General features: G+C 39.7%; 1 protein-coding gene across 5 annotated transcripts in view; it reads right to left on the bottom strand.

Annotated features, from left to right (window-relative positions):
- Positions 1-2,110: 2,110 nt before the first annotated feature.
- The window catches only part of CNKSR3 (CNKSR family member 3), a 58,292-nt gene continuing 46,360 nt past the window's right edge, over positions 2,111-14,042 (bottom strand). For all 5 annotated transcript variants that reach the window (XM_083830970.1, XM_083830974.1, XM_083830972.1 and 2 more), the window contains 6 exons: positions 11,276-11,344; positions 10,397-10,543; positions 8,624-8,748; positions 5,964-6,172; positions 5,423-5,512; positions 2,111-3,941 (listed from right to left, as the gene is read on the bottom strand). In XM_083830970.1, coding sequence (XP_083687096.1) covers positions 3,643-3,941; positions 5,423-5,512; positions 5,964-6,172; positions 8,624-8,748; positions 10,397-10,543; positions 11,276-11,344 — 939 coding nt within the window. In that variant the 3' untranslated portion in view covers positions 2,111-3,642. The remainder of the gene's footprint in view (positions 3,942-5,422; positions 5,513-5,963; positions 6,173-8,623; positions 8,749-10,396; positions 10,544-11,275; positions 11,345-14,042) is intronic.

Here is a 14,042-nt window from a genome sequence, read left to right as displayed (position 1 = left end):
AATAGGAAAGTCAACCTAGGCACAGCTTTTTTTTTTTTTTTTAATATAGCAGATGCACGTACCTTCGATACCGAGACAAGCCAAGTTTCTGCACAGTAACAGTTCCTAACTTGTTGCCTACGTTTTTCTGAGATTAAGCCAGCAATTATTCTTAGCTCTTTATCTTTTATTTTTCCCCTCCAAAACTACAGTGCACCCTCTATATTCACTATACAGAGTAAGAAGTTAAGTGATCGCCATCTTTCAAGTTTAATCTCTTGGACAAAGACAGAGCACTAGTCTTTTGGATTTGAGAGTTTTCAGATACTTCGCCTCACTTTTAAGTTAACATCGTACAAAGAGGGAGAGCAGAGCAAGTGGGTAGAAAAAATATTTCACAAGCAGAGCAGATTTCATCTTCTCCACACGATATCAAAATGAAAAAGGAATTATTTGAAAAAGTTGAATTTTTAACATTTCTCAATGCACTAGATCTTCTAATAGGAACCACTACTGTAAAGAAGAAAAATAATCACACTCCGGAACATTATGACAGTCACTGCCATGGGTCTTTGCTGCATTTTAAACCATTCTCTCAATCAACAGCAGCACTTCTATATGGTAATGGTAAATGATCTGTGCCATGTTGTTACATGAACAAGAATCAGCTTCTCATTATTTCCTGTTTTGCACAAAAATAGAGAAGATTAGGTATTTTAATCTTTATTCTTTGCTATGGAAGACAGGTCACATAGGAAAGTAAACCATCTGAAGCAGAGCGCTTAGAATACTAAAACTTGCTCTTAAATATCTGCTTTCTATTAGTTCCTTGCTTTTTACTTTGTCTTCCTACACTGGTACTTGTATTTTCCCTCTCATTTGGTAGTAAGGGGCTTTGATATCTCTTTGAAACAAAACACAGGACTTGATTAGCTGACACTACGCATCTGAAGCGGCTTATTCAACTGTTTGAATTATCATCCAGTGGCAACAGCATACTTGTTCTCTTCACAACACCAACTGTCTTTGTATCACAGCCTGATTCCACCATCTACTTCCTCAGTTCTCTTGGGAAAAAAAAACGTTTCTGGTATTATGATAATTTTGTAACAAATAAATAAAAGGAAATAAGAGCAACATGCTTCCTTCTTTGGTAAAGAAAATAATTTGGACACTATTTGTACATACCTGACTAAGAAACACCCTGGTTCAGCAGTCTCCTCTCAGAGACACACATATACAACCACCCCAAATAGTAAGAGACCCCACAAGATGGAGGAGAAGTTTTGGTGTGCCTTACATAGGCAGAGCAGCTGCCAGAAAGCCCTTCAAGAGATTAAGTGAGGTTCCTTCTGCTATAGAAGCTGCTATCAACTGTTGGATACCCTTGACAATTGACAAAAGATCACATTCAGTACTTTAACTCAGCATAGTTATGACACTGGAGCACGGAGAGGACACCGGTTAGTTTCTTTTCTGTTTGTTACCATCCTTTAAGCTTGTATTTAAGGCAACAAGACATTTTGAAAAGTGTCACTCTACCTAAATATTTACAAATTCCTCTTTCCTCATAGCTGAATTGATTGAAAGCTACCTGTTAAATTAGGGCAAGCTCCTTTCACTGCTCTTAGATCAAACTGCAAGAGAACCTAACTGAACAAAGGAATCAAACGTCTGAGTTTTCGCTGTCTTAAAAACATGCTGGCAGGACCTAAAGAAATCAAGTAGAACAATGGTTTCTTCCACATCAACATGCACAAACACATATACCAAAGTGTATCATTCCCCAGTCATTTTTAAACCATGGAGAACGCAACATTAAAGATGAGCAAAAAGTCAGTTTTAGAGCTTCATTTAGATAACATGCCTAAGTCACAGTTACTGAACTGAATGAGCATCACTTATTTCAAGTGGTTCAGCCAATTTGGGGATGGACTTTGCTACAACACAGTGCCTACAACATGGCAGTTTGAGCCTTCTTTTCAGAGGCAGGACCAAACTGGTCTAGACACTGCAGCTGTGTTTGCCCATGTCTCTACTACCGATGCCAGGTCTGGGGAGTGGAGAAGACGTGCACGAGACAGACATACTATAATCTGCTAGGATTAAAAAGGTCCATAACAGCCCCCACTTAAATCACCAACGAATAACAAGCAAATTTAATTAACTGAGAACTGAATTTAACACCATGTCTCTACAAGGGCTGTAGCATATTTCAAGAACCTGTTGCAGCAGAAAGGTTACATCTTCACAGCGAGAATTATGGTATGTTTTTAACACTCATGTTATCACATACAATTCCTGCCCCAGTTCAAAGTGCAAACTACTATTTCACCTCCCCCTTTCCCCACAAACTATTAAATACAAGTTTGTTTTTCCTTTTCTTCAGAAAGACCAAAGGAGTAAAGGCTGTTGGCAACACAACATTCATGAAAATAGTCTTAAAATTAGCGGGGAATATAAAAGACTTTGTTTTCATTTGACTAATTTGTGCCCAGTACCACAGACATGAAGGTACAAACTCCATCAGTTTAAGAGTGAAAAATATGTACAACTATATTTAACATTTAAATTACTTTAAACACAACTGTTTGCATACTAACAATCTTATGTACATTCAGTTTTAAACAATACCTCTTTAATATCTTCTTCTTTTGTTAAACAAGTTTTATTTTCCTCCCAAAATACCCAATGCTATTCTAAAATTCTGGAGGGGAAAAAAAAGAGCTATATATAAAATAGCAAGATGTCTTACAATTGTAATGTATCATAGCACATATTTTTCATAAAAACAACACATCATTCAAAAACTGAACCACTGTAAAGATCTCATAAGTCCTACAGGACTGTCTTTAAAAGATTACTTTGGTTAACAGCAAATCAATCCTAAACAATTAAGGAAAAAATATGTATTCTTTTATCACCTCTACAGATGCATTTCCTTGACATGTTGTAGCAATCCATACTTCTTTACAGATGAGCACTGCAGCCGTTCAATGCACTTTATTTGTACTGTGATTTCAATAAAATAGATGATGAACCAGGTTGAATTGATTTATAATTAAATTAGTCCAACTTCCTAAAACCTCTGGATAAAAGATCTCTCTTCCTAAGATCTCTGGATATCAGAGAAAGAATGGAAATGCTACTTCACCCTCACAAGGTTGACCTCATGCAGTACTTGCAACAGCACCACTAACAGTTGCATCAAACTGCTGTTTCCCTGCTTGCCTTTCCTGATCAGGAGGGTAACAAAATTTTTGCTGATCCCTATGTATCCTGACACCCAGCCAGTCACAACAGCCTCTGAGCATTTGGACAAATGAAGCGCCACTGGAATTTACTGTAATGCAAAGATTTCTTCTGAGAAGTTATGCAGATTTCAGGTCATGTGTGGTTTCTATATCACTTAAAGTTTACTCATTTTGATGGGAATAAATGCTCTCAACTTTCGGCCATTAAGAGGAACTTGATCTTTATCTTTCTTCCCTCCTTGCACTACAAAACCCTCTGACGCATCAAAAAATCACAAACAAAAAGGCAAGAATATAAAATTCTCCAGGAAAAGAACACTGCATTAGTCACTATGCGTCAGTTAAGCTGAAAAGCAGAGAAGTCTGACCGATGAACAAAGGCACTTGGTAACCATCCCATGAACAACAGTCAGTGAGTCAACAATTTAAGTCTCGTGATCCAACTGACCAGCAGCGAGGGCTCTGCAGAGGAAGATTTTGTGGATGATGTAACAGAAGATTTTTTAGCGCCTTCCTCTTGAAAAGGAATTGTTGCACTATTGTGGAGGTCTGTATTCATGAAACACCTGCTGGCTCGTATATAATCCGTTCCCCTCACTAACTGTTTCTCAGACATTGGCCTTGAAAACGGGTGTTGTGTGGAGGGACTTTCTTCAATGATCGGGGGTATCCTTTCATTACTGAAGTACCTGCAGAGGACATCTTCACCTGTAGTAGAGGAAGGAGGAAAATCCATTATTTCTGGCTTCAAAAAAAAAATTTTGCCCCTCAGGACTGCTAACGGCACTTCCCAGATTCTGGTTACCTTTCATAACACACCTAGACACCAGCAGCAGTCAATAAATTTATGGCTTTTTGGCATCTTGTTTTTTTGAGTAGCAAAAGAACAATACAGTAAATTCACACACACAGAGAATACTGTTTGACTGTTAAATTCCAAATTCTCACACATACAAACCAAAACAGCCAATGTAGAGCAACTTCACGCAAATCATTACCATATGTCAGACCTAACACACATCCTTGTGATGTTTCATTCAAGCTGCTGTAGACCAGAGTTGAAACTATATTTATACACATGTAACTCATGACTACCTTAAAAGCGCTACTCTGGACAAAAGAAAATAATTTTACAGATAAAAATGTAAGTATTTCCCAGGGTTTGATCATTGATTTGTGATGCTTGCTCTTCTTTTATTCTTCCCCAGACAACTGAACGTGGCTGCTGCTAGAAACATCCTACCATGCTAGATGGACATTTATTCTGACCCAGTGTAGATTACATACAAGCCTGGAGGACTTAGATTCATGCTAAGTTATTCATGCTAATTCATGTTAAAAACAAACAAGCAAAGAAAAACAAACAAAATTAAAATCTACCAGCCCTGCCACCTGGTGATCATTCTGTAAGACTTGTTACTTACTCTGTTTCTAATATCCCTCCAGGTCAATGCTTGTTGTTATCAACTTCTACTTTCATGACAGAAAAATAGAATTCAGCTTCTATTTTTCCTGGAACTACACATTAGCTTTCATAACTGATTTCAAGAACAAACTAAATAGTCACCTTCTCTCATTTCCCACTCTAGCAGGCCTCGTAGCTTTTCAGATACAAAGGGGGAGTATGTTAAAGAGAAGGGCAGTACAGGAAGGAAAAAAACCACCCAACCTGACAGCTAACATCATCAGCCCTTGTCTCTTCCATTCTGTGACAACTTCAGAGTATGTTGTTTTCTAACAGCAACTGCAGAAAAAAACAACTCCTGAAGTATCCCACATTTTATTTCTGAGAACAAATTTGCTTCTGTAACAGCCTCCACAGTAAGCTAAACAAAGACTGTTCAAAAAAAGCAGTTTCAAAATCAATATTAAATACAGAAGACGGGAAGGTATGTAAAAGCAAAATGGCAAACTTACTATAAGGAGACAAGTCTGTCGTAGTCAGTTCAGACTACTTTTAAACGCTCACGTGAATTCTAAGACAGAGCAAAAGTTTGAGCCTCAGCACTGAATAGGCTCACAAATTCACAACTATCATCTGGCATTTCTGTTAAAACCAACAATCATCTTGGATTAGTTCAGCAGTATGCAAACACTTCATTCCTAATTTAGGCACTTTCATGCAGTTCACCCTAATAAAATCCTGGAGAGGAAGAGAAGAGAAAGAGGGACAAGACTTAAAATCTTGCCTTTTCTCCCTGGTGCTCGTGGCCTTGAGAAAGGTTCTGCAGCTCCTATCCAGCTCCCATCAGCAGGCATTGACAAGGGACGAGGTTTTCCTAAAGGCAACAGAGCAAAGGTTATGCGGAATTGCATTAAGTTTAAGAGACCCATGTTTAAATGGATTCTTTTCACAGTTAAACCAAGGGAGAGATACCGCAATAAGCAGCTAAAAATGCAGAAAAAATATTTTAAGATACTTCTACCAGTAAAATACAAGACAGAATTCTGCTGAGATTGAACAGCTACACTCTAGCTCGTTTACAGTGGCAGTGGACTTAATGACCACAAGCTATAACCAACACATGCATGGAAATGGACAGCAATGGCATCAATGCCCAGCTGAATGACATCCATTAAAGAAATAACATCATTTAAAGTTAAATTATTTCAGATGTGGAATTTCATTCACATTCACAGTTCCTACAGACTGTCCTTAATGTCTACCAAATCTAACAAGCAGTTTCCTAACACAAGCTACTCCAAACCAACTGAAGTGCATGAACTCACCGTAGGACTGTGTTTTTTCCCTCATCTTGGCTGGCAGTATATTTGCTTCCATGGAATACCCAGGCAACTGATCAGAATCAGCAATAGTAAATCTTCGCCTTCGACTTTCCTGATCCAGAAAAGAATTGGGAGACTCAGCGCCCTTGGACCCAAGTAGTGGCTGACTGAGTTTGTTGCCTCCTCCATAGACAAAACTCCCCTTTTCATCTCTGAAAGAACAGTTCACTTCAATTAGCAGCTTGAAAGGAATTTCACGCTATAGACATGAGTAAGTTTGAAAGATATTTCTAGCCCATAGTCATGCTCCTGACAACTGGCATTGTGCTGCAAACATGCTGAAGAAAAAACAAGTCAGGTGATGGAAGACTTCATTAAACATATTCATCAAGGAGAAAAGAAAGTTACCCCCCTGCACACTAATTCACTTTTAATGAGCCTGTAATTTAACAGAAGTTTAGAGGTTCCTTTAGGTACCAGCTCTACAAAAGCTTTTGAGAAATGAGACCTTCCTGCCCTAAGGGTATCAAAGCTCCCAACTCACTGCCTGTCCAGCACACAGTTCTGGCAGAGGAGTGCATTCATAGGTTTCCCAACCCTATGTAGTAGCAATACCTACTGCCTGCTTTTGATGAACTACGCTTTTCAGTCATTTTAATAGGCCAATAATTGGCACTGTATATTCATCACTTTCTCTCCATCCAGAAGCGAGACACCCTTGAGATATTCACTAATAAATTTATAGCATATATAAATACAATTTTGAGCAATTTCTGCAGGAATTGCCTTCCTAGAGCTATCCTTTATTCCCAAATAACATCCATTTTCAGAACCAGTCCTTGTTAGCATTTTTAGAAGAAAAGCCACCCTGTAAGTTAAGATTTGTAACTTTTTTTTTAATCCCCTCTCCTGTACATGCTACAGTCATTGCTTGAAGCAACCAGTCAAGTCAGGCATAAAAATACACAGCTGACTAAGCATGGACGTACCTCAATATTTACATTTTTTTCTAGCTAGCCATCAAGAACAATGCTAGAGCTCAGTAAATGGTAAGGAGCTATTTATGGAGATTTGGAGACCGAAGATTGAACGGAAGTGTTACACCACAACTACATGTAAGCAGAGAGTTCTCCTACAACACCACCATGTGGAGAATGCACCCTGGGGTAGACAAACAGCTAATGCTCTCCCTGCCTCTCCTCAGTGCCAGCAGCAAGTACTGGACCAGAAAAGGTCCATATCAGGAAGTGAGAACAGGATGATGAGAATCAGAGGGCAAAAGTGATCACACGAATGCATCACAGTTTCAAGAGATGAGCAAAACACACACAAGCAAAATTAAACAGCCAAACAAAGTGGGAGAAATGCCCTTTTCCCTCTTGCTGGCTGTCACTGCTTCCCACATTTGCTTTATTTAAGGGTATTTAAGCATTTCTTGTGAGCCACTACCTTTCCCTGCATCATCCAGGACAAGTTTCCCAGCTCATATTGCTGTATCCTTTCCTGTCAAAAGGGATTCAGATCTGAAGGCATTTAAACTTTATTAGTTTTGTGACTCCTTAGAAAAGACATGCACAAGCAAACCAAGTACATGAACCTAATTCACCAGTGTACTTGAAATTAAATGACTTAAAAGACCAAAACGATATAAATTCAGCTGTTAAATCTATATACATTTTACATTTCGGCTAAGAGACTTGGTGTGGGGGGGGGGGGTTGTTTGTTTTGTTTTAGTTAAGAACTGAGCATGCATAAACGTGAAAAACAGGGAAACAGCAAGTCAAGATGGGTCTACTTCAGTAGAGACCCTGACATTATAGACAGCTTCCACCTGCTCCATACTGCCCTGAAGACTGCAGTTAATACCACCTCTGACTCTGTATCAGGCCTTAAATGACAGGAGGCCAGCATTCCTCCCATAGGAGTCTTGTAGCAAAAGGTCAGCCAAGTTTCTGGGCTGCATCTACGTGTACGTTAAAGTGTCAGGGCAGGTCAGGAAGCATTCACTGCCTGGAAACCCTTTCATCCACTGCTTTCTCAGGTCAGCTGGCAGGGTTCTGGCATTAGTCAACAAGGACTTGAGAACAAACAAGAGCTAGCCATACCATAACCTCCCCCCTTTGTACACACAGGTCTGCATTTTTATAGTTTACACTGCAGGAAATAAAAAGTGAGGCTGAGTGACCTGACTCTCCCTTCCCTTCAGTGGGAAAATTCCTGTATTACATAATTTGCAAGTTCAATAGTTTAGAATAGGTTCTTTTCAATCCTAACTATCTCAACAGTTACTAAACTTGCTAAAAACAGAGGTGGAAAAGTTACAGACAAAAGACTTCTTCCTACGCACAGTTGGATTTAAACAAAAGCAAATACATAACCCCACAACCAAACAAGGAATGACATCCATTCACGTTTGGGGAAAAACTCTGATCTATACAGCACACAAAAAATTTCTAGCAATAAAAGTCTATTACAATAGTGGTAGTTTATGCATTTAAGCATACGCTTAAGTAATCTTACACATTTACGAAACTAGAAGAAAGTCTGATATCTGCTATTTCCCCAAGATAATTTACACAGAGCTCTAAGTGAAAACCAGCTCAGAAACAAATGTAATAAAGGAGTTGTTGTTCAGTATGTTCAGTGCATGTCTATTTGCATACCGAGGAGAATATGGAACAGCTGGTGGAGGTGGTATGTACAAATCCAAAATGGCTGGCTTCTCTTTTTTCAGTGAGGTATCCGTGGTGCTTTCTGGTGACTGGGTTGAAGTTAACGGGGGACTGGTCTGAAATGTTAGATAGCTATCAAACATCTGAGCATTTATTATTCACAAAAAAATATAAGTCAATAATCAATAGTACCATTTCATACTTGTCTGCTTAATAAACATGTAAAAAAATGTCTTAGCATTTACAATTTTCTTTGCTCCCAGTTTTGGCTTGCTCTGCAGTCTTTCTACAGAAATCCTACCACATTGCTTAAACAGTTCTAATAATGCTTTCGAGTTCTATTTTTTTGTGCAAATTCCATACATAGAAAATGTAAGAGACAAATCCCCTTATTTTTAGATCCATTTAAATAATGTGATTTGTTAAATATACACATGATCTGCACCATTTACAAAGTCAGCACTCACTAACTTTATTCCATACAATCCAATGCCTGGTGCATGGACTGCCAATGTCCATGCACCAGGCACTGTAATGTTACGCAGGAAAGTTCACCAAAAATTACATCAAGTAATATAACTATGGTAAGGGAAGCAAAGGAAAAATATATTTAGTATAGCTCATGAGAGCAAGTTTGCCATTTGGTCTTTGTGACTCACGTCCATATCCCCAGCGTCTTCACAGAATCACAGAACTGAAGGGGTTGGAAGGGACCTCGAAAGATCATCGGGTCCACCCCCCTGCCAAAGCAGGTTCCTTAGAGCAGGCTGCCCAGGCAGGCGTCCAGACGGGCCTTGAATATCTCCGGAGAAGGAGACTCCACAACCTCCCTGGGCAGCCTGTTCCAGTGCTCCGCCACCCTCACTGTGGGTCAGGCTCCTGTCTATCTCGAGCAGAGCAAAGGCTCTGTGTGTGGGGGAGGCAGGCTCTGATTAAATGACAGACGCTATGCCACAGGCATTAGGGAAAGGAAAGGGGGGAAGGGGAAGGCGCAGCAGGGAAAATGCATACATCCTGTACCCAGTCTGAAAAAATCTGCCTGCCTTGAGACTTGAGATATCCACTGACATTTCACAGGTTGATAACTTATCCTCACAGTTGTGGGGAGATCTATGTCAGAACAGAAGTAAGAAAGGGAATTCTCTCAAGTTTTCTTTGAATCTAAACTGATCACCTAAAATAATTATTTCCTTCTGTAAACATTTAGCCCTAAACTTCCTTTTACAACACACCATTCCTCAAAATGGTTAATTAAAGAATTACTAACATCATTTTCTCTGTCTGCTTAATACCCAACCTGTGAATTGTCCAACAAACAAATCTTATTTAAACAAGTAGTTTAAACAACTTGTTGAAAAGAAAAACTCAATCTTTCCCCACCCTTCACTAGGCTAAGAAGAGGAGGAATATAGCGAATAATCAAAGTTATTTCAGCAAAAAAACTTTACTCTGCTAAATAGAGGAAGCCTTCATTACTCCATGCTGATGAATTCCATACATATCAGCAGTTTCGCCTCAGATAAGTTCTTCCAGTGGCATGCTGATTAAAAAGCTCAACACACCTAGTCCCTTTGTGAATCAAGGGGGCATTATCTGGGTAAGAACATTTTCCCTTTTATCTAGGAACCAGAAGAGGACAGCCATTTCACAAAAACTTCCTCGACCTACACTCAAACATGAGTAACTGGGAGCACTTCTGGTATTTCTCTTTCAAGTTAAAAACGAAGGCATTCGCAGCCAGACATTAGAGGTCTGTCTATTCACCTGCACTAAAGGTGGCTTCCAACGCAGGTTCTTCAGTGGAGCGGGGGTGAAATGGAAAGAGCCAGTTGGACGTTTCTTGAGAAGCAGCCTAACTCCAGCAGGGTTCTCTCGCAACTTTGCCACCAGATTTTTTAGTTGCCATCCAACCTTGAAGAGAATAATGACATCTTTTATTTGGTATCGCTTTTCTGAAAGTGAACAAACAACTCCCCTGCTAAGTCAAACTGTCTATTTTTCCATGGACTTCAAGAGAGAAAAGAGATTCAAAAAAAGACATAATGAAGAAAAAATTGTAATGCACCTTTTTTTGGAAGGGTTTTCTGTATTTTATGTTGAAGAGATCCACTTAAGCAGTAAATTAAACACTGAGATATCAAGCACTACTCTTTATACCTCAGCTCTGGTCCTAGATGGATGCAAGGATGTGCAACAATTTGAGTAACACAAGTATTCACAGTGAACTCCTTTAGTGATGTTTCTTTCTAACACTGAAAGGACTTAATTACCTGTATTAAGTAAAAGTGTAATCATTTTATCTGATTTCCCAGATGCAAATGATTTGAGAAATAGTTTTTAAAAAAGTTTATCTGCATCCCAGTAGACTGTAATAAAGCATTTTAAAACAGGCCTTAACACAATATGAAAGATTTTAATAACGATGTATATAGTATTTGAATGCAAAATATTGCGAGTCTTAAAAAAAATAAAGAACAAATTCTAAAGCTAAGTAAAATTTGTCTTCATAAAAAGACATTTAAAACCAAACAGAAAAACACCAGAAGAACTCACATGCAACAAGACTGCTATCCATTAATAACCTGTGCAGAGAGCATGTAGAACAAGCATAAGGACAAGTGGGTAAGGCTGTTTGTTACTCACCACAGTTTGACGATTAACCTGGATCACTTCATCACCAGCATGAATCTTCTGAGATCGATCAGCAGGGGACTACAAAGAGGAAAACAGGAGGCACATGCTTCAGCAGGCTTTCTTTCCTCCCATAACAATCCCCACCAGGCTAAGTTGCATACACAATAGAGAGCAGCACTGAAAACTTCCATACACTTAGATTACACATTACAACCACCGATGACTTGAGAAATGTAAATTCACTTATCTTATGGCTTATTTTTGATACTGGGGGAACTAGAGGGAAAGGAAGAAGGCATAACCTTCAATTGTGGGACTCTCTCCACTGTCCTTTTGTCTCCAGGTTGTACTACAGTTCCAGACAATAGTGGGAGAGGACTGAAGAGATTATGCCTGTCCTAACACAGGTGCCATCTAAAACAGAGCTTTGAAATGTATATTGATTTAAAAGTGAAAGAAAAAATGATCAAACAACAAAAAAATAAGATTTTGAATATATAGGCCAGAGGCCTAGAAAACCTCCAACCCACAAAATAGGCCTGTCCCACTTTTGTTTTCTATTTCCTAATGTGAATAACAGCTACCAACTTCAATGTGAAATTACCTGCCTGCATCATCGAGGTCAACAGACAAAATATATGCCTGTATACATCCAAGTGTGTGCTTAGATAGATATTTGAAAAACATTAAAATACCTTTTGCTTGGGACAAAAAACAAGTTCTGGGTACCCATTAGCAAGGAACAGCTACGTGGGCCAATATTTACTTAGATTTATCTAGGGCTGGTGCCATGCACCACCTATTGCTGCAGTTATTAAAACCACTCTCGTTGCCATAACGTACCAGCTCTGAACAGCCCTGGCAACACCCAGAGCACACAGGTGTACTGGCCTGGTGCACTGCAGGGCTTCTACAGCCTACTCTCAGCAAAAACTCTCCTCCCATTTCCCCCCTCCAGGCGTAACCAGCTGGCAGCGGGCAGGCTCTTCACAGCAACTCCAGAATTCAGCATTTGGATTAAGGACTCCCTCTCCTCGCTACCACACCTTCAGAGCTCAAGTACGTTTTTTATTAGAAGGAACTGTAGGAATAAACTAGGCAACATGGGAAGACAACACAGGGGAATTTATGGGAGGCTCCAGTTATCATGAGTAACACCATTTCTTCATTGTCTTCTCGCTTCCTCTGAAAGGAAATGCCTCAGTGGAAAGGCCATGTATACACGATTCAACCAAGCACATGAAAACTTCTGGGCCACAGTTACATTGTGGAAAACAAAGCTCATTTCAAGCTGTCCTTTGGGCAATCAACGGCCTGGCTGGGTGAGGGTGGGGGACTCGCACAGACGACTTCTATAACAAGTGCCAGCAAGCACAGTCAATGTTGCCATCACATTGTGAGACTGGAGGAAAGAGCAAAGTTTAGACTGAGGCCAAAATGACATGGAAAGTCACAAGTAAGGTGGCATGACTCAGGAATCCTCTTGGCTGACATTATCAAATGCGTGGATTTTCCCTAACATTTTAACATACAGTACTGATGACTTTGGGGTGCAATGCCGCTGCATTCCAATAAGCTGGCTTCTGGGGATAGCTACTAAGATACCACTCCAAACCTAGCAAGAAAATTGAGCTAAGACAGCCTACTCTAAAAGGTCCCGTGTCACCAGAAAGACACCAGTTGTGTGCAGCTCTCTCAGTTGCTTCTCAAGTTTTGTTGTTCCAAAGGAAAGAGCTCCCCCAAGGAAGAACCAGCGTTCATAAAGCAGAAGTTTAGGTCAACACTCAAAGCTATACTAATACAGCAGCTTTATATACAGCTAGTAATAGGAGTAATACAGCCCCAGTCACAGCCTCTAGAACGTGATCTAGATGTATAGGCAGCTTGGCAGCAGACAGCATTACATTCTTTTATACCTACCAGATGTTGAAATTGCTGTCAAAGTGGACTTGGTCTATATTTCACATCCTTTGCAGAGTTATGCCAGGACAATAGCATTGTGAACTGGCAGCTAGGAAAGCTTTCAGTTTTCACTCTGAACTGCAAGCACAGATTTCCACCCACTCCTCCCAGGCCCCTGGACTTGGCAGCGGTACAACTAGAACCACTGGTTCTTTCCTATTCACAAAGAAAGGGCATCTTTCAAAGGCCAAGTTCCTCAGCTCCCTTTTTTGTTTCCCTCCAGTTTTTGCCCTTGTAGGGAGGCATTGATGACAATACCACAGCATCAGCCACCAGCTACACTTGCTGACCAAAGGTTCACTGTGCTGACTTCCTGAAGGCCTTTAATAAAGTCTCAGCTACAGAGAATTCAGTGCAAGAGTAAAACAAAAAACCATCTGCAGTAAAAAACACAGCTGTCTATCATGCTTGACCATATCCTTCCAGCAGACTGCTCTTGAAATCTTACTTTTTTGTAGTCTTTTTATTCTGCAAAGTAATTAAATCAGTGAGCTGTCCAATGACTAAATTGTTCATTGCTGAATTTAGGACAGAACCACCGAAGTTTTCTCATTAGGAGAGATTTCCTTTGCAAGCAGTGAGCAAGCATACCTCCAAGACTTTGTTAAGTAAAATACCAGAAGCTCTCAGTGACTTAAATAAGCTGCTGTTCTATTCTAATGCCAAGCATTTGAAGTACCTCACCTACTTGCAGGAACTGGTTTAATTAGGCTAACAGTGAAATATGAGTACAAAAATATTTACAAGTGCTGGATACACAAATGATGCATCACACAGTATTTAAAGCAGTAATATCATGAAAGTTACAGGTAAA

This window comes from Anser anser (assembly GCF_964211835.1).
Source record: "Anser anser genome assembly, chromosome: 3".
NCBI lineage: Eukaryota > Metazoa > Chordata > Aves > Anseriformes > Anatidae > Anser > Anser anser.
This window is presented reverse-complemented; position numbering and strand designations above follow the sequence as displayed.